This window comes from Lynx canadensis, chromosome B4 (assembly GCF_007474595.2).
Source record: "Lynx canadensis isolate LIC74 chromosome B4, mLynCan4.pri.v2, whole genome shotgun sequence".
Lineage (NCBI taxonomy): Eukaryota > Metazoa > Chordata > Mammalia > Carnivora > Felidae > Lynx > Lynx canadensis.
Window position 1 is genome coordinate 136097012 of NC_044309.1, and position 18725 is coordinate 136115736.

Sequence of the window (18725 nt, forward strand, 5' to 3'; positions counted from 1 at the left end):
CCCCCTCCCCTCCCCCTCCCCTCCCCTAGCGCTCTGGCGGCCCCTCATTTGCATGGCCCGAGGGGGCGGGGCTGCCGGGCTGACGTCACGCAGGGACTGCTTGAGCCGCGGCCTAGAGGCCGCCCCGGGAGCGCGCGCGGGCGCCGGCGGTGCAGGGCGGACCGCGGCCCGGGACCTGGACGGCCGTCCGCGGCGCGCGCGGACCCGAGAGCCCCTGCGCCGGGCCCCCGGAGCGCCGCCGCTATGTACGACCCCAGGCGCGACTGGAGCCTGTCCTTCTCGGGCTGCGGCTTCCTGGGCTTCTACCACATCGGGGTGACAAACTGCCTGAGCGAGCGCGCCCCGCACCTCCTCCGCGACGCGCGCATGTTTTTCGGCTCCTCGGCCGGGGCGCTGCACTGCGTCACTTTCCTCTGTGGGATGCCCCTAGGTATGTCCCGCGCGGGGACGGGTCGCGGGGCGCCCGGTGGAGCTGACATTGGACGCGGACACCGCGGGGTGCATCCCCGGGGCCCCTGCCCGGACAGAGGCTTCCTCCCAAGTGTCCTCTCGCCCTGCGCCGGCGGGTGGCTCACTCGCCAGCCTGGGAGGGGGACGCGCCTGGGGTTGGCTGCCGTGGGCGTGGGAACCCCGAGCGCATCCCCACCCCAACCCCGCCCTGGCGCCCGGGCTTGCGGGAAGCCCTTCGCCCCGGGACTGAGAGTGGGCTCATCTGGAGCGACGCGGAGGAGGGAGCAGGACCGGGGATGGGGCGTCGAGGGTGGAGCTGGCCCCTATGGTCCCCATCAGCTCACAAAGCTTTGGGCGATTTGCCCTGGGTCCGGAGCAGGGCGGGCCTGCCCCCAGGAGCAGGGCGTTGGCCTCTGACCCGGAGTGGGAGCCTTCTTCGCTCTGGCGACTACAGGGATTGGAGACAAACCCCCTCCGCCCCACCTCCTGGGGGCTGGGTAGCCTTTCAGGGGGAGGACAACCCTCCAGAGTTTTCCTGGGCAGGTTTGCTGATTTGAGGTTAAAGGGACAAGGCGGGGTGGGGCGCGTGCGGTGTGTGTGTGTGTGTGTGTGTGTGTGTGTGTGTGTGTGTATTGGGGGAGTGCTAGATATCGTTCCTAGGGGCTGGGGTAGATCCCTGGACATCCCCCATGTCATCCTTCCACCCACCCCCACCCTGCTCAGTGCCGCTGGAAATGAGGTCCTGTGCATTTGAATCTTGTGCTAATGAAACATCTGTGTATGTGGGTAGTTGTGGGAGGGACAGATGTGGAGCTTGTGCCCAGCTGGGCCAAACTAGGGTGTGGCCTGGGGTTCTGAGCCAGGGGACAGGACCTGGGACTGGTGGCAGCTAGAGCTGTTGGCACCCAGAGATCCCCAGACCGGAAGACCGTGCACCTCACTGGCCCCTGCTCAACTTCCTTAGCAGTTTATTCTTTGCCTTTCCTGGGAATGGGGACTGTTAGACTCCACCAGCAGGGAATGACTTTGATCCCGGTGGCCAGGAATCGCCTGCAGTTAGATAGGATCAGTGAGCAGGCCTTGGGCTGACTGGGAGGTGGGGATTAGGAGAGAGGCCCCAGCTGGCTTCTCCACTGACAGGGAGGGGAGCAAAGGGCAGGAATTGTGGCCTCAGGGAGGATTCGTGTGGCCACATAGCCAGTCGGCACACTCTGGGCTTCGGGGGTGATAAAAGACGGCCTTTGTGTGTCAAGGTGGCCTGTGCTGACTCTAGTATAGAGAGGGTTCCTAACTGGCAGAGGACAGGTGCAGTCCTGGTCTGTGCCCTGTAGAACAGGGGGAGGCTTGGGGACCACCAGATCCTTGGAAAGTGGGGTGGTTTGGGCAGGAGCCCTGCTTTAACCTCCTGTCTCATTTGGGGACCACTGAGGAAAGTTTCCTAGGGCTGCAACTTGGAAAGAGTTCCCGTGAGTGCTTCTTAGCCAGGTGCTTGGCAGGAGAGGCGGGCAGAATGTGCCAGCTGTGTGCAACTTTGCCCCTTGCACCTGGGCTCCGTGGGGCCACACGTGTCGGGAGAGTTGAGCTGAGGTCAGAGGTGGGCCAAGACGGGCTGGCTTATGTCTGTCCTTCCGCATCTCAGGATTTATGACCCAGGGGTCAGGGTGGGGACTCGTGGTCCTGCCATGCCAGCGCCGTGCAAATCAGCCAGAGCGGTCCAGGCCGCTGAGTGAGGCTGGACGGAGCACGAATGTGGCCCATGCCCACTGGACAGTGGTAATCCTGGTGTCAGAGCCTGAAGATTAAATCTAGTCCTTTACGAGGAGCCTTCTCTGGGTTGAGTACCTTACAGATGGTAGTGTATCTAATCCCCTCTGTCCCCAAAGTGAAAACGTGCACAATCTGAGACGGAGAGAGGCAGTGAAGCGACTTTCTGAGGTCGCTCGTCTAGTAGGAGCTGGAGGCAGGCTTCGCACTGGGGCCCCAGCCTGCACTCATTCTCTGCTGCCTGCAGTGTTAGGTAGGTCCTTTGTGCTGACGCTCCCTTCCTGAGGAGTTCCCGCTTCGGGCTTTGGGGACGTGTAGGTGAGAGCGAGCTCCCCTGGGCCTCTGGGGGCCTGTTCCCGTGGCGGGAACCTGGGCCCGCAGTGTCCAATAGAAAGACAGTGCAGCTGCGTGTGCTGTTTCACATTTTCCCAGCCGCCGAGCTGAAAAAAAGCGAAAGATACAATTGAAATGAAAATGTCATTCATCCCAATACAGCCAGCCTATCATTTTCATCTTTACAGCTAACCGATATAAAAACATTATTAATGACATATTTTATTAGATTTTTTTTTTTTTTTTTTGTACGAAGCCTTTGAATTCAGGTGCGTCATTTATACATCTCGGATTGGACTGAGCCGTGTCGGAAGGGCTCCGTAGCCGCCTGTGGCTGCCGTATTCGTGCAGGACTGGAAAACGGTTGGCAGCTTCCTTGCCGCCTGGTTTCTGGTCACTGCCGTCTCCACGGGGCACCATCCTTTGTATATTTGTGTCTTGCCGCCCCCCAGACAAGATCATGCATGTGCTCATGGGCCTCGTCTGTGCTGCCAGGAGACGGAACATTGGCATCTTCCATCCGTCCTTCCGTGCGACTAGCTACATTCGAGAACATCTCAACAGACACCTGCCAGCCAACGTCCACACGCTCATCTCTGGCAGAATGTGCGTCTCACTCACCAGAGTGTCTGATGGTGAAAGTGTGCTGGTGTCTGATTTTCAGTCCAAAGACGAAGTCGTGGATGTAAGCAGTTTGCTTACCCGGGGGATTGTCCAGTAAGAAAAGCGATTTCACTTTGGCTGCAACCCAGAGAGGGCTGTCATAGGCCACTGGCCTCGTTTCTTAAGACGCAGGGGAACTGGATTAGGGGGGATGCTGGTTGGCTTCCTGCCCCCATGGTGACGTTAACTGGGTGTGCCTCTGGTGGTCTGGTCCTAGCATAGGTGAACCTCGGATGCCCGCTGTCAGTTTCAGTTTCAAATACCACCTGCCCCCCTTCAAGACGTGGCTCGTGACCACGTCTTCCAAGGATCCCCATCCCCACGATGTGTGTTCTGCGATGAGCACATGTGGAGTAAGGTCCCACGAGGGTGGGATTCCTCGCCTCTGGCCTAAGGGTCTAGCTCGGAGAAGATCACTTACTGTATCAAAATCCTGTTTATTTATTTATTTTTCTTTTCTTTATTAAAAAAATTTTTTTTTCAATGTTTATCTATGTTTTGAGAGAGACAGAGACAGAACGCGAGTGGGTTAGAGGCAGAGAGAGAGGGAGACACAGAATCCAAAGCAGGCTCCAGGCTCTGAGTGGTCGGCACAGAGCCTGGCGCGGGGCTTGAACTCACGAGCTGTGAGATCGTGACCTGAGCCGGAGTCGGTCGCTCAACCGACTGAGCCACCCAGGCGCCCCTATTTATTTTTCTCTTAAATGTTTATTTATTTTTGAGAGAGACAGAGACAAAGCGTGAGCAGGGGAGGGGCAGAGAGAGAGGGAGACACAGAACCCGAAGCAGGCTCCAGGCTCTGAGCCGTCAGCCCAGAGCCCGACGTGGGGCTCAAACCCATGAACCGTGAGATCATGACCTGAGCTGAAGTCGGATGCTTCACCGACTGAGCCACCCAGGCGCCCCTCAAAATCCCATTTAATTTGGCTGATGCCTTTTACCAGAGTTACTCGGACTATATTGCACTTAATATGCCCCATAGGAGCCAGCAGCCTGGCACGTGTAACCAGCAGCATCTCAGCAGCCAGGATCAACCTCTGTTTAGCCTTGTTTCCAGAAGCCTTGTCTAGATAGCCAGCACTGGCCCGTGCTTGCAGGAGCCGGGTTCTCTCAGGGGGTCGGTCCTGCTTCCCGCCCCATGGCTCCATGCTACTCAGTGTGCTGGTTGGACCCCCAGCATCAGCGGCACCTAGAAGCCTGTTCAGATGGTAGGGTCTCGGGTGCCTCCAGCCTGCTACGCCAGAATCCTGGGGTAGGCCGTGGAGCGTGTGGGCGGCATGCTTTCCACGTGATTCTCAGGAAGGTCAGCATTTGCAAAGCCCCTGTCTGGTGTCTTCCCTGTCGGTCAGCGACGCTGGGTCCCGTCTGCGAGGGCCCCGTACGGCTGTCTCCCATGGGGAAAGGGACAGGAAGTTGATACCCACAGTGTTTTAGGAGCTTATCCTTAGGCCTGAAATACAAGTGTGAGGGTTCGTTTGTTACCCGTTCAGCTCGTTCATGCAAGCACCCCATCTCCAAAGAGCACTCTAGGCTTGCTTCTCTGTTCATTTGAAGAGGGCTCATGCTGGCCCAGGGGAATCGAAGACAGGATGTTCTGGCCTGTAGTTACACTTCTTTTTGTCTCCTCAGGCCTTGGTTTGTTCCTCCTTCATCCCTTTCTACTGTGGCCTAATCCCTCCTTCCTTCAGAGGCGTGGTGAGTCTGCTTTGGTTTTGTTTTTTTTTTGTTTTTAATTTTTTTTAATGTTTGTTTTTGAGAGGGAGACAGAGCATGAGCAGGGGAGGGGCAGAGAGAGGGGGAGACGCAGATTCCAAAGGAGCTCCAGGCTCTGAGCTGTCAGCACAGAGCCCAACGCGGGGCTCAAACCCACGAACTGTGAGATCATGACCTGAACTGAAGTCAGACGCTTAAGCGACTGAGCCTCCCGGGCACCCCGAGTCTGCTTGTGTTTGTTTATTTATTTTTTAATGTTTATTTATTTTTGAGACAGAGAGAGACACAGCATGAACGGGGGAGGGTCAGAGAGAGAGGGAGACACAGAATCCGAAGCAGGTTCCAGGCTCTGAGCTGTCAGCACAGAGCCCGACGCGGGGCTCGAACTCACGGACCGTGAGATCATGACCTGAACTGAAGTCAGACGCTTAAGCGACTGAGCCTCCCAGGCGCCCTGAGTCTGCTTTTAAACTAACTGCACAGCTCCTGCCTGCAGAGCACTTGCTTCAGGCAGCCTGGGACCCATCCCCAGATGCAGAGTCTTTTGCTCTCTTGGCCTTTCAGACAGAGGTTCCCTAGCCATAGCCCCCTTCTAGGCTGCCCGGGGAAACAAAACCACCTTCATGTAGAATTAATTATCTGGCTACCTGGAAGGTAAGCTGATTCACTTAATCTTTGCCAGAGCACCAAGGATAGGTCCCCGGTGCCCCGGTTAAAGTATAAGATGCTTAAGGGTCTGTTACTTGCTTAAGGTAGTGCTTTATTCTCAGGGCTTGAGGGTTTCAGCCCACCGTGGGTCCGATTCTGCCCTTTGCGGCCCATGGCTTTAGGCAGAAGCTGCCAACAGGGCTTTGGATTTGGTTCCATTCCACAAGTATGTGTTTTGGCCCATTGCTGAGCCCTACTTGGGATGGGGAAACACAGGCCGAGCTGTCTGTTCTGCAGGCATATATATGGTTTTTTTTTTAAACTATTTTTTAATGTTTATTTATTTTTGAGAGAGACAGAGAGAGAGAGAGAGAGACAGAGCACAAGTGGGGGAGGGGCAGAGAGAGAGGGAGACACAGAATCCGAAACAGGCTCCAGGCTCTGAGCTGTCAGCACAGAGCCCGACGCGGGACTCAAACTCACGGACCGTGAGATCGTGACCTGAGCCGAAGTCGGACGCTTAACCGACCGAGCCACCCAGGCGCCCCAATATGTTAGTTTTTTTAATGTGTATTTATTTATTTATTTTTTTTTTATTTTTTTTTTTTTAAATTTTTTTTTTCAACGTTTATTTATTTTTGGGACAGAGAGAGACAGAGCATGAACGGGGGAGGGGCAGAGAGAGAGGGAGACACAGAATCGGAAACAGGCTCCAGGCTCTGAGCCATCAGCCCAGAGCCCGACGCGGGGCTCGAACTCAGACCGCGAGATCGTGACCTGGCTGAAGTCGGACGCCCAACCGACTGCGCCACCCAGGTGCCCCAATGTGTATTTATTTTTGAGAGAGAGACAGAGTGCAAGTGGGGGAGGGGCAGAGAGAGAGGGAGACACAGAATCTGAAGCAGGCTCCAGGCCCCGAGCTGTCAGCACGAGGCCTGAGGCAGGGCTTGAACCCACAAACCGTGAGATCATGACCTGAGCCGAAGTCTGCACTCAGCCGACTGAGCGCCACCGGTGCCCCTAAGGCGAGCATGTCTTCATGCCTAAGATGTGGCTGAGCATGGGCCGTTCTCTGGACTCGTTTAGGCCTCGGGAAGGATTGGCTGGGGAGTCTTCTGGCTGTGATACTTGAAGGCCTTCCTCTGTGGGCACAGACAGCTGAGCTGTGATGGCCTTGGACTTGGGAATCATTCTAGACTTCACTTTGATGGGTGCAGACTTTGTCCAAATTGTACCAAAACCTGCCTGTGGCAGCCTAAAGTTGTGGGAGGATATGGATGTAGGGAAATTGATGCCCACGGTAGCTGATCCCAGATGCCACTAGGCCGTGGATACAAAAAATGTTTTCTGGCTGCCTTGATCCCAGGTTCACGGCCATTTAGGTCTCCAAAGCTCCTCAAGGTGCTCGTTCTGATTTTCCAAGCAGCAAGAGGGGTCTGGAATCTAACCCATGACCTCTGTCACTTTCACGGCAGGATCTACATCATACTCTGTCTCCAGCGCACACAGAGCTCCTGCCCGAACAGATCCCTTTCATGCAAATTATATGGGCACACCTAGAGGTGGCCTCCTGGGCTTCAGACTTGGCCAGCATGATGTGGGCTGGGCTCCAGCCTCTGTCCGCCTCGTCGCCAGGCACTTTTTGTGCGGTGCACAAACTACACAACAGGATATAGCAATCCTGAGTGCCAGCCTAGAGCCTGGTCTGGCATAGAAATGTTCAATGAGGATTTGTTGACGGAAAGTTTCCAGAACCTTGTCTTCTCACCATACCAGCCTGAGGCTCTGAGAGGCCTCTCCCCATAATCTGGAATACACATAAAACACCAGCCCGGAGTTTCTGACGCTATGTCCTTTATTCTTCCCCATAAAAGCGATACGTGGATGGAGGAATAACTAACAACATCCCCTTCTTTGATTCCAAAACGACCATCACCGTGTCCCCCTTCTTTGGGGAGTATGATATCTGCCCTAAAGTCAAGTCCACAAACTTTCTTCACGTGGAATTAACCAAGCTCAGTTTGCGCCTCTGCCCGGAGAATGTCTACCTTCTAATACGAGCGTTATTTCCTCCAGATCTCAAGGTGAGTTGGGGGCTGTGTGTTTTGGGGGTGCAGCTCTTCTCTGCTTCCCCATTTGCCGGGATATCTACCAATGGCTCTTTCCACAAACGGAATCAGATCCCTCCCCTCCCCTCCCCGCGCCCCCCCCCCCCCCCCCCAGTGAAAAGGAACTCAGGGAAGAGTGTCCGTCCTGGGAGCTCAGTGCTGCCCCACTCTGACCACTGGAATCACCTGGGAAGATTTAAACAGCCCTGTAGCTCAGATCCCACCTCCAAGGGGCTCTGATTCTTATCTCCAAGTGTGGTCAAGAACCACACCACATTTGGTGGTTTAATCTTTCTCGATTGTTGTAGGAGGTTTCTTCTCCCTAATATTAAAACAAACAAACAAAAAACAAAAACAGAAAACCAAAACGTAAAACGTGTAAACCCTGGACACGAATGGTGCTCTGGGGAGAAGGAAGGCTGTGTGTAGGCTGTTGTGTGGACAGCGTGTGTTCCAGGCGACAAGGGAAGGCTGGACCTTGGTTTGCATGTGTGGTTTGTATTCAGAGGAGTAGAGACGGCTGCCGTTAACTGTCCCAGTGACAGCTGGAACGGGCCCCGGTATTTGTTAGGGTGGAGGCTGGTCTTGGGACGGAGGGGGCCCGGAGAAACCAGCCCCCGTCATGCTGGGCCACCAGCAAAGGCTCCACGGAGGGGATGTCCTCTGAGCCCAGCCTTGCATGAAAGTGGAACTTGTGCTTTCTCAGAGCACGGAGCCCTTTGTCCAGCGTCTCTGGGGCTGTGCTGGGCCATTGAGCAGCTCGGAGTGGGGAGGGTTCTTCCGTTTGTCTCGGGAGCCTTCGGAATGGCCCCCTCCACTGTAGTGACCTTACTCGATGTGTTGCCAGGTGCTTGGAGAGATATGCCTTCGCGGGTATTTAGACGCCACCAGATTCTTGGAAGAGAATGGTATGTATGGGCGAGGTGGGGGGCAGACGTGTCCTTCTAACAAGCTTTTCGTTAGCAGTCAGAAGCTGGAGGTTGAGGTTAGGTAGAAACTCGGGGCTGAGGGTCTTCACTTCGCAACTTGCTTACCCCACATGTTAGCATTGTGAGAGAGGAAATCTTTGTCCCATTTTATAAAGGGGGAGATGATGTGAGCCAGGGGCCACACTGCACTCACTGAGCGGCAGGGCTGGGGCTGGGACACCGGGTGTCACAGTTCCAGGGCTCTCTCCCTCCTTAGTGCCACCTGTCTGAACCGTTCTGTTCGTTTTTCTTTTCTGCTCAAACTATTTTGAACGTTTTGGTAAACAAGAGAGGAAGTTAAGCAAGGTGTCCGGCCCTGAGCCCCAAGTTATCTCCAGCCAGGTGTGGGTCACACCCACAAGGTCAGCTGATGTCCTTTGTGGGACAGGTTCCTGCCTTTGGGTCATCTGGCTGGTCTGGGCTGTGGGAGTTGGGCTCTCGCAATATTAGATGTATTTGGAGCTATTTTTCTTGAATACTAAACGTTGGTTCCTGGGGCGCCTGGGTGGCTCAGTCAGTTGAGCGTCCGGCTTCGGCTCAGGCCGTGATCTCACAGTTGGCGAGTTGGAGCCCAGCGTCAGGCTCATCACCGGCAGTGCAGAGCCGCCTTCGGGTCCTCAGTTCCTCTGTCTCCCTCTCTCTCTGCCTTTGCCCTGCTTGCGCCCTCTTTAAAAAAATAAAAATAATAAAAGTACGTATGTTTTCTGTATGGCTTCTCGGAATTAGTCTTTGGCCAAGACCACGGAGAAGTCATGGTTAAAAGGACATACACGTATCTGTCCACTCAGAAAGCGTCGACTGTATACCTTCTAGGTGCCAAGCTATTGGCTCTGTGCCAGGGATGCCACAGTGAATAGGCAGATGTGGCCCCTGCCCTCCTAGAGCTTAGTCTGGTGGTCAGGTGGGCAGATAAGTAAACGGAAGGATGACGTGTGCCGAGTGCCCTGATAGGAAGATACAGGATGCCGTAGGATCACGCAGGAGGGATCTGCATGGCCTGGGGGAAGGCATGGCTTCAGGAAGATGTCAGTCATGTTGCAACTCTGGGATGGATGGGAGCATCCTGCGCACGGGGGGACACGAACAGGAGGCTTGCAGACCACAGAGAGCATGGTTGGTTGGAGGATGGGAAGAAGGCGCACGTAGCTGGAGTGGCAGGGGGTGGGGGACGCTGAGAGGTGGGCAGAGAGGGGGGAGGGGCAGGGCCGGACCTGGCTGACTCCTGACGCCTGCAGCCGTAGGGAGCCACTGAGGGCTGCTGAAGCAGGAGTGAGGGAGGTCAGCAGAGGGCTTTGGCTGCAGGTGGAGAGGGCAAGATGCTGGTCTCTGGGGGACTGGCGAGGCCCGAGGGGACAGGGCTCAAAGATGACCAGTTAGAGATTCAGGAAGGGGAAGGATCTGGAACGAAGTCCCGGGTCCTGGCTTTAGCAGCCCGGGCAGGGGATGCCCTGTCCCCCGGTTCAGGGCTCTCAGGAGGGGGAGGGAACGTGTTCTTTGGGAAGGGTGGCCTGCTCCTTGTGGGCCGGGTGGGTGTGCAGTGGCCCAGGGACATTTTTGGCCACTTGTGCTGGAGGCAGTTGATGTCAGGGCCCAAAGTGCCGGAGAGCCGTCTGGGCTGGGGACGGAAGTTGGAGGGAACCTGGGAATCGGTGACAGCAGCAGACCCCTTAGGCTCGCACTCAGGTGATTCAGTGACTTTCCTAACTCGGTGACTGTGGACAAACCACCTCCCTCCCAGGGCCTCTGTTTCTCCATCTGTAGCAAAGGGAGTTTGGATTAAGAATGTCCAGGTTGGAGTCTTGGTAATTCCAAAGCCTGGCATTTGCAGCTTCTGTGCTGGGTTTGAGTCTAAAGATCTAAGTGGGGCCCTCAGCCAGGCTGGCCCGGGTAGGGGTTGTCCTCTGGGAACAGATTATTATGAAGTTCCTAACTCAGGGCCCGCAACACAGGCTTAGCCGGTGGTTCAGTCGTTACCCGTTAATTAGAATTCCCGTTTTACCTTCATGCCCCCTCGTGTGGCTGTGGAGCCCACACCGCTAGTGGGTGATCAAGCCAGAGCCAGCCAAACTCACATCTCTCTGGCTTCAAAGCCCCACCCTTCTTTCTCCCTGGCAGGGAACCCCTGCCCTCGTGGATCCCCGCCTCGCCTCGTAGTTGGCTGGCAACAGGCCTACAGCCCGTGGCTTTGCCCCCACGTCGTTCTGTGGGTGGGTGTGTGAGCAGTGACCCCGGCCGCCCAAGTTCACCCGGTGCCTGGTTTCCCGCACCCTTGGTAGGCATCTGCAGCGGGCCTCGGCCGGGCCCGAGTTTATCTCCAAAAGAGTGGGGCTTCCTCGTGCCCCCCTCGGAACACACGAGGCCGGCGTCTCCCCCGAGGGCGGCTGCCTGGGGGACGAAGATGGAGGGAGACGAGCTGCTGGACCACCTGCGTGTCAGCATCCTGCCCTGGGACGAGAGCATCCTGGAGACCCTGCCGCCCAGGCTCACCACAGGTGCCGGCAGCTCGGGTGGCGGGGATGGCAGGCGGTGTCGTTTCCCGTGACAGCGACCCAAGGGGCTTCTTTTCTGTGTGTTGTGGAGGAAGGTGACCCGGCCCTGCAGGAGATGGAGAGGGCGGGGTGTGGGGGCCCCGCTCCTGGTGCAGGCCCATCACCCCCCTCGGGCACCTTGCTCAGTCTCTCTTCCCGTGGGGTCATGGCCAGAGGGAAGCTGACTCCAGCTGTTTTGAGTACCAGGCACACTGGATTTCCAGGGGCCACGGGGGTGGGTCTGTTGTTTCAGAACCGCTCTTTGCCTGCCCACCTGTCTCAAAGCCTTCTTTCTTGAGGATGCCCCGCCCCGGTGTTTCCCTGCCTCCCCAACAATGTTGAATCTCCGTTGGGTGGTGATATTTTGTTTTTAAGTTTTTTTAATGTTTTTATTTATTTTTGAGACAGAGACAGAGCATGAGTGGGGGAAGGGCAGAGAGAGAGGGAGACACAGAATCCGAAGCAGGCTCCAGGCTCCGAGCTGTCAGCACAGACCCCGACACGGGGCTCGAGCTCACAGACTGTGAGATCGTGACCTGAGCTGAAGTCGGACGCCCAACCGACTGAGCCACCCAAGCGCCCCTAAAAATGGTTCTCATTTAAAAGAGAGTTGTTCGTTGGGAACCCTTTGTCCTGTGGGCTATCGAAGGGCTCTTCTGGGCTTACTCCTCGTTGGATCTCATTTGTGAATGCGTCTGATTCTTTGTACGCCAGGATTTACGTATTTCACAGAAATTCCAAGCACTAGCTGGACAAGGTGGTTTGGTGTTCACACTGGTGGGAGGCACGCCTCCAAATTGTATTTTTCAGCTCTGAGTGAAGCAGTTAAAAGCCAAGAGAGATGCATGAGCAAGATTTGCAACTCCTTGCCAGTTAAGATCTTGTCCTTTGCGATGCTGCCTTGTACGTTGCCCGTGGAATCTGCCGTTGCTGTGGTCCAGAGGTGAGCGTTTTTGTGTGGCTTTGTGCCTTCCTCCCTGGTTGGGTGCAGATGGGGAGAATCCACGTGAGCGTCTTCCCCCGTGGCCTGGCTCCTGGTAGAGCGGGATGGAGCTCCCTCTCTGTAAGGAGCACCCCGAAAGGTGCCTCACTTCTCTCGATGAAGAGCCCCCCTCTTTTCTCGATGCTTTTCTCGTTTGCTCCCTCTTGTAGGTCTGCGCTTTTCATTTGGGGATTTTATTCATGGTGTGTCGGGAGGGCATGAGGCAGACTCTTGAATTCAGGGTATTTGTCTCACGTCTGCTTTCTTCAGATTCACGTTGGCGTTTACGGTCTTTTTAAGGGGGTTGGTCGGCATGGCCTTCCGTCCACCTTTTAGAGGCCAGACCACCCTTCAGAATCCAGCTCAGTCCTCTTGTCCTTGGTGAACCTGTCCAGATCCCTTCCCCGCTCTACTGAATTAGCCGTCTGCTCCCCGACACCTCTGCCCTGGGGTGGGGTCTGATCAGGCGTTTACAAAGCCCACCGCACGGGTCCTTTTGGCGACCTGGGCGTCAGGGGTCGGGGGAGTCTGCTGGGCTCGAACACAACCCTGGGCTACCTTGGCTATGAGATTCTCTGCATAAGCTACAGCGGGCACCTTGCCCCATGGGGGAAGCCTGGCAAACCAGGCCCTTTTTCTTTTATTTCCACGTGTACCCCTTGAGCTTTCTGGAGCCCAGAAAGCAAGCCCAGAGTGACCTAACTTTGCTCTGGGGCTTTTACGTCGGTTTGTCTTGGGTTGACCGTCCCTAATCCACCTCCTGGGATTGATCAGATTAGAATTAGGAGTGCCTCTGGCGGTTTACCTGGACAAAGGGCATGGTGTGGACAAAGGGCATGGTGGTAAGATACCCGCCTTCCGTTTTGGTTTTGTGTTTGTTTGGGCTCGTTTTCATGCGGCTACATGTGTGTGTGTGTGTTTTGTGTCTGTGTCTTGTTTTTATCCCTGCAGACTGGTGACGTGGCTTCCAGATATTCCTGAGGACATCCGATGGCTACAGTGGATCACCTTGCACACGTGTTCTCGAGTGGTGACGCATCTCTTCCCCACGCGCCAGGTAGATGATTTGGTTGTGGGTGTGTGGGTCTGGCAGGCACCCCTTTCATCTGGAAGTGGGGGGTGTGTGTGCCTAGTCACGTAGATTCTCGTCGGACCTCAGACTTACCGGTCAGAAGGAGGCGGCCCGGGGATGGCACGCGGTGCAGGCTGGTGGGTGAGCTGGTCTGTGTGAGGAAACTGATGGGCTCTGTTGTGCCCGTGGGCGTCCAGTGGGAAGTGTCCAGGTGGCTGGGAGGGCCACAGGCTTAGAATCCCAGGATGGTGACATCACCCCAGCACGGAAGCGTGGGGGACGCCGTGGCTTTGGACACCACCACCCGGGGGCGCCCAGAGCGTGCACGGTGGGGCGCTCAGCTTTGGCTGGTGGTGTCCCTCCACCCTTGCCGAGACTGAAGACCTGAGTTAGCGTCCTTCATGTGTTTCAGACCCCAGGTGCCGGCAAGCAGCCAGCGGCCTTCCCCGGGGAACATGAGGGCGTTTCTAGCCTCCTGGCTCCCTAGCGGACCTGCACACCTGTGGACATCCAGTAGGGGCCAAGCCACTCAGCAGCGCCACCCTCCTGTCCGGCCTGGCCTTTTGGGGCTGGGGTTGGGCAAGACCCCTACTTCCCTACCCTCCGAGGGCAGACAAGTTTCTGAGTCATTTGAGGAGACAAGTTTAGGACGTCCTCTCATAGATGCTAGGCCTTTCTGATCTTTGCAGGGGTACTTGCACGCTGGCGTCTAATGCTCCAGTGTCTGTGACGCGTGGGGTCCTGCCTCTGTGCCGAATTTACAGATTGTTGAAACCCAAAGCGATGTACTGTGTTTACGAAAAGCCAGGCTCAGGCTAAGCTACTTTAGGGTGTGTGTGTGGTGGTCGGGAGCATAAGGAAGTCTGATATGTAAGTTCTTGTGTCTGTTAGCTCATCTGGCTGGGAAATGGCAACGGGAAGCCCGGTGGGGAGGGGCATTGCCAACTCCGTCTTGTAGCCCTCCCAGTGCAGGGTTCCTCACACAGCCGGTGTCGTGACAGGTGGTGGGAGACTTGTGGCTGGGGGCTGGGCTGCCCGTTGTGCAGTGTTGGGGGCTGCAAGGAAGAGAAACGTGATCCCATCTCCCATAGAGGAGGTGGTCAGTGGGGGGGGGGGGGCGGGGGGGGGGCAGCCTTCTCCAGGGAGGGCGCTGCTGGTCATGGCCATTAAAAGGCGGTAACTGACTTACGTTTTGGAACACTTTTTTGCCCTAGCCTAAATATGTGATAAGAGTTTTGCATAAAATATACAGGAATCTTATTATCTGTTGCATTATAGGTTATGTGAATCAGTGAGGTGTTAGCAAGCCTTAGGAAAAATCTGGTGCACAGACAGGCATCCCCGGCCCCCAGGCAGGAGCCCAGCACAACAGAAGGGGCTTGTGGTCCGCGCCCCTTTTTCCTCAACGGCCCCTTCCCGCTTCTGTACTCCCAGAGCCTCAACAGAGACAAAGAGACAGGGACCTACCTTCTCCCCAGGTGTGGTTTGTCAGCAAGGACAGAGTAATGTGACTCAAGGTGAAAGGTGCTGTTTTCATTTATGCATTCAAGTGGAACAGAAAAGACACTGATCAGTTCAAAATCTTCAGCATCAGCTCACAAAGCTGCAGCTGTCACCTATGCTGTGTAAGCATGTTGCAGCTGAAGAACCAGCAGGTTCAGACAGAGCACTTCCTTGCAAACACATCCCCTTGAAAAGGGAATGTGGTTCTAGGAACAGCCTCTGTGTGAGCCTTGAGCTGCCATGAGATTGGGACCTCCCAGGCAGGCTCCTTGTGAACATTCGGGGCCACCGCCCAGCGCACAGAACCCCGCTTTGTGGCTCCTTGCTGGGTCCTTGTGTCTCCAGGATGTGGGCACCAAAGCTCCTGTTCTGAGAGCGCTTTGCCCCCTAAGTGAGGCAAGGGCTCGTGAGCGGTAGGTTCTCCCCGCCTCTTGAGCCCCAGAGCAAGGCACTGTCCCCCTTGCTGAGCTGGCCTGGGGGTAGGATAGGCCAGGTCCACACCCACCTGGGCAATTTGGAGCATACCCTCACGCCTTGCCCTGAGCCCCCGATTCTCAAGTTTCCCAATCACCGCAACTGTTAACGGCTGGTAGAATGACATGCAACTTATTTTCTTACTACTTTTTGAAATGGTTCAACCTCCTGAAAATGAAAACGTGTTTTATCATTTTTAGAAAATGTGTGCTAAGACAAAGAAGGATAATATTCTTTTAGAAATGGCCAAGGCTCCACTCACCACCTGTGCCTTAAATGCCACCCCACTCGCACCCCCCCACAGACCCTCACCTCTCCAGCACTGCTGAGGGTTCTTCTCAGCGCGGAAACACATTCTGAAGTTCCTACCACCTTGGCAAACGAACCCCTTCCTCCTTATATGGTACATTTGTGCTCTGGAATTTTCCACTGTCAGGAATCATCACTGTGTAGTCTACTGAATGCCAGGGAGCCACAGTCTTTATTTGGGGAACAGATAATGAAACTTGGTGCAGAGCATGAACCTAGTCTTGGTTTAACCATGACAAGAGCAACAACAACAACAAAAGGTGTGCATGTGGGTCTATGGAGAAAAGACTGAAAGCATCTTCACCAGAAGCACTGACGGTAGTGATCATTATGCTGTTATCTGTAATCGTAGTTTATTTGTTGCACTTGTGTTTTGCAAATTTCTATGGTAAATACTTATCACTTCCACTGGAAAAGATCTCCTAATAAATGTGATGTTGAAACGTTTTCCGTCGGGTCTGCGTCCTTTCCCAGAAGCCCTGATTTCGTTTTCTTCCCTTGAGCCCCTTCAAATGCCCCCCCCCGGTTTATGGCCCCGCCAGCCAGGTGGTCTCCACATGGACCCTATCCTAGACACTGGCCCAGACCCTCCCCTAGAGTCCCTCTCCTTCTGGGACCCCAGACTGTCCTGAGTGCTGGGCTTGTCCCCAAGGTTCAGCCTTGCCTGCTGTACTGAGAGTTCACAGCTGCATCTGGGGGCCTGGGGGCCTCACCTTGAGGAACCCCCCCCCCCGTCTCTGAGCCCACCTGGCCACCTCCACTGGCCATTCCTCGGCTACTCACCAGTATAACCCTCCAATGCACAACTGCCCTGTGCCTGTCAGATTCCAAGTCACCTGAGCTGGGCACCAGAGACTCCTTGAACCCATTCTCCCCCACCCCCTCCAGCTGGTCCCAATCTTGCTGGACTATGGAACCCAGCCTCTTGTCCTGAGCCTACTCACTGGAGCCCATGCCCGGCGGGTGCCGTGTGGGGCCACACGCTCCCGCGAAGCGCCAAGGCTCACCTCCCCTGACCTCGGGGGTAGCCCGGATCCAGGTCGGAGCCTGCTCCCCTCTGGCTGCCTGCCCGGATCCTAACAGTCGTGTTCCAAGCTAAGAGGTGAGTGACCTCTATGGGCATCTGTGGGAAGACCCAGTGTCCCTTCCTCATGACCTCTGAGATTTCATTTTATTAGGGGAGCCAGTGTAGTCACTCAACTGCATTTCGACTACTCACGGGGCCAGATCTATACTTCGTGAACCAAGTTTCTCAAAAGCTGGTGTCCTTGCGGGTATCACTAAGGGATTTGATCAGTTAGGTTAGTCTGGGTTAGGTGGCCTTTAACAAAGATTCCCCCAGAAGGTTGATTTCTTATACTGCATACCCATCAGACTTGGCTGGCCTAGCCTGAAACTGTCCCCCCATCTGGAGGGTCACTGATTGCAGCGACAGTGGGAAAGGAATATGGTGCTCAAACGTTGTCATCCAGAAGTGATAACTATCCCTTTGGCCTTCAACCTGTTGACCAAAGCAAGTCACATGGATGGGGGCGGGGAAATGCTACTCTACCTTTTGCCTGATGAACACTGTCACCGAGGGCTGAAGAGCCTCAAAAACCAGAACCCAAAGTCTCTATGACCCAATCAATTCAGGAAATACCGGCTTCAAGAAAGTGAGATAGAGGTACTGCAGGACTTCTCAGAGCCTTCAATATGTTAATGTGCATTCTGACTGTCAGACATAGTGTTTGAGGATAAAGCTGTGTTCCTGATGTGGCTTCTGTCACTCTGTCACCAGTGCCTTGTACACAATAGGCTCTTGAATATTTGGCTCAGGACTCATTGCCGTCTGCAGGTCAACCTCATGGATTACCTTTGAGAAGACAATAATGAGAAAATGCAGGAAGATGTAGTTTATCCAGTGTCTGCAGTGAGCCAAGCCCCAGGCTTTAGCTCATCAAATCCTCAGTATACCGCCATGCCTTAGGAACTGCTATCGTCCCCATTTTCCAGATGAGGAAACAGGAACTGGCAGAATGAATTCTGAGCAAGTGTCCAGCTTGTGTGACTTGTGCTTAAAGTCTGCTCTAGATTAGCTTTGAAAATGTCCAAGTTTTCACACCTCCAATAGCCTCTTGAGTCTGAGCTGGGGTTCAGGAGACACCAATAGACTCACTTTGGTGGTCAGGGTCAGGTTTCCTGAACCCCAGAAGCGGGGTGGGTGGGTGGGGGGGAGTGTAGATGGGTAGATCAACCTGCAAGGGGTGCTGGGAGGTTAGGACTTGGCCCTAGCGGCGCTGGCTTGGGTTTCTTCCCAGGCAAGAAGGGGAATGTGGTCACCAGGGCCCCTGGGGACTTGGGGTGCTATTTAAACGGGAGAGGGTGTCAGGAACTCTGGGAGGGGGCGGGGGGGGGAGAAGAAAAGGAGTTGAAATGATACTGTTATCAGAAGGGAGAGGACACATAACATGGTCCCTCTTCCCCCATCCCATCACTCAGCTGTTTCTCCCTGCTTTCATCACTACACGTGGCTACTATTTAGACATGGTTTTGACGGAGGGAAGGGGGCTGCTGCCTCCACCGAGGGGCGAGGTGAAGCCCCGTGGCCATCCGGTTCTCCGCCCCTGGCCCGTGCCCCGGGGGGGGGTCCCATCTAGCACTTATGGGCTCGGTTGAATGGACGATGGTCGTGCACCCACGGCCCACCCAGAGCCTTGTGCTGTGCCGGGCGTTGTCACGCTCCCTGATTCCTATCCAGAGACGTGGTATGACCCTCCCCTTCCCTTTACCAAACGGGGACAGCCCTCGGGGGCTTCCGCGACTGTTAGGACCCGGGCGGCCGGCCGGAGGGGGGCAGGCGCCGACCCGGATCTGTGCTACCCCCGAGGCCAAGGGAGGCGAGCCTCGGCGGTTCGCGGGAGCGTGGGGCCGCGGGGGTAGTGCCGCTGGTGGGTGCGCCGGGGCGCCAGGAGGACTAAGGGAGGACCCTGGCTGAAGCCCCGGCGCGCCCACCAGCGGGTTTGCTCTTTCCCGGAGGCGACTCCGGACTCCCGCTGCCTGGGATCCTCACTCCGACCCGCGCCCCACGCGCCAGCAGCTACACGGACGTCTTTGGAGGCTCCGCGCTTGCGCGGTCTCCAGGCCGCGGGACTTCCCGAGGTCCGTGCGAACATCCGGGTCATGGGCTCTTAAGGACCAATGAGCGGAAAGACCGTGAGCCGGGGGGCG

At 55.7% G+C, this 18725-nt stretch overlaps 1 protein-coding gene across 1 annotated transcript; it reads left to right on the plus strand.

Annotated features, from left to right (window-relative positions):
* The first annotated feature begins 229 nt into the window (after positions 1 to 229).
* PNPLA3 (patatin like phospholipase domain containing 3) lies at positions 230 to 15962 on the plus strand. Its single transcript, XM_030320869.1, has 9 exons — positions 230 to 430; positions 3000 to 3232; positions 4840 to 4905; positions 7446 to 7655; positions 8527 to 8587; positions 10924 to 11139; positions 11986 to 12118; positions 13109 to 13214; positions 13642 to 15962. Exons 1-9 carry the CDS (start codon positions 244 to 246, stop codon positions 13714 to 13716), a joined length of 1287 nt encoding a protein of 428 aa, XP_030176729.1. The 5' UTR covers positions 230 to 243; the 3' UTR covers positions 13717 to 15962.
* The last annotated feature ends 2763 nt before the right edge of the window (positions 15963 to 18725 follow it).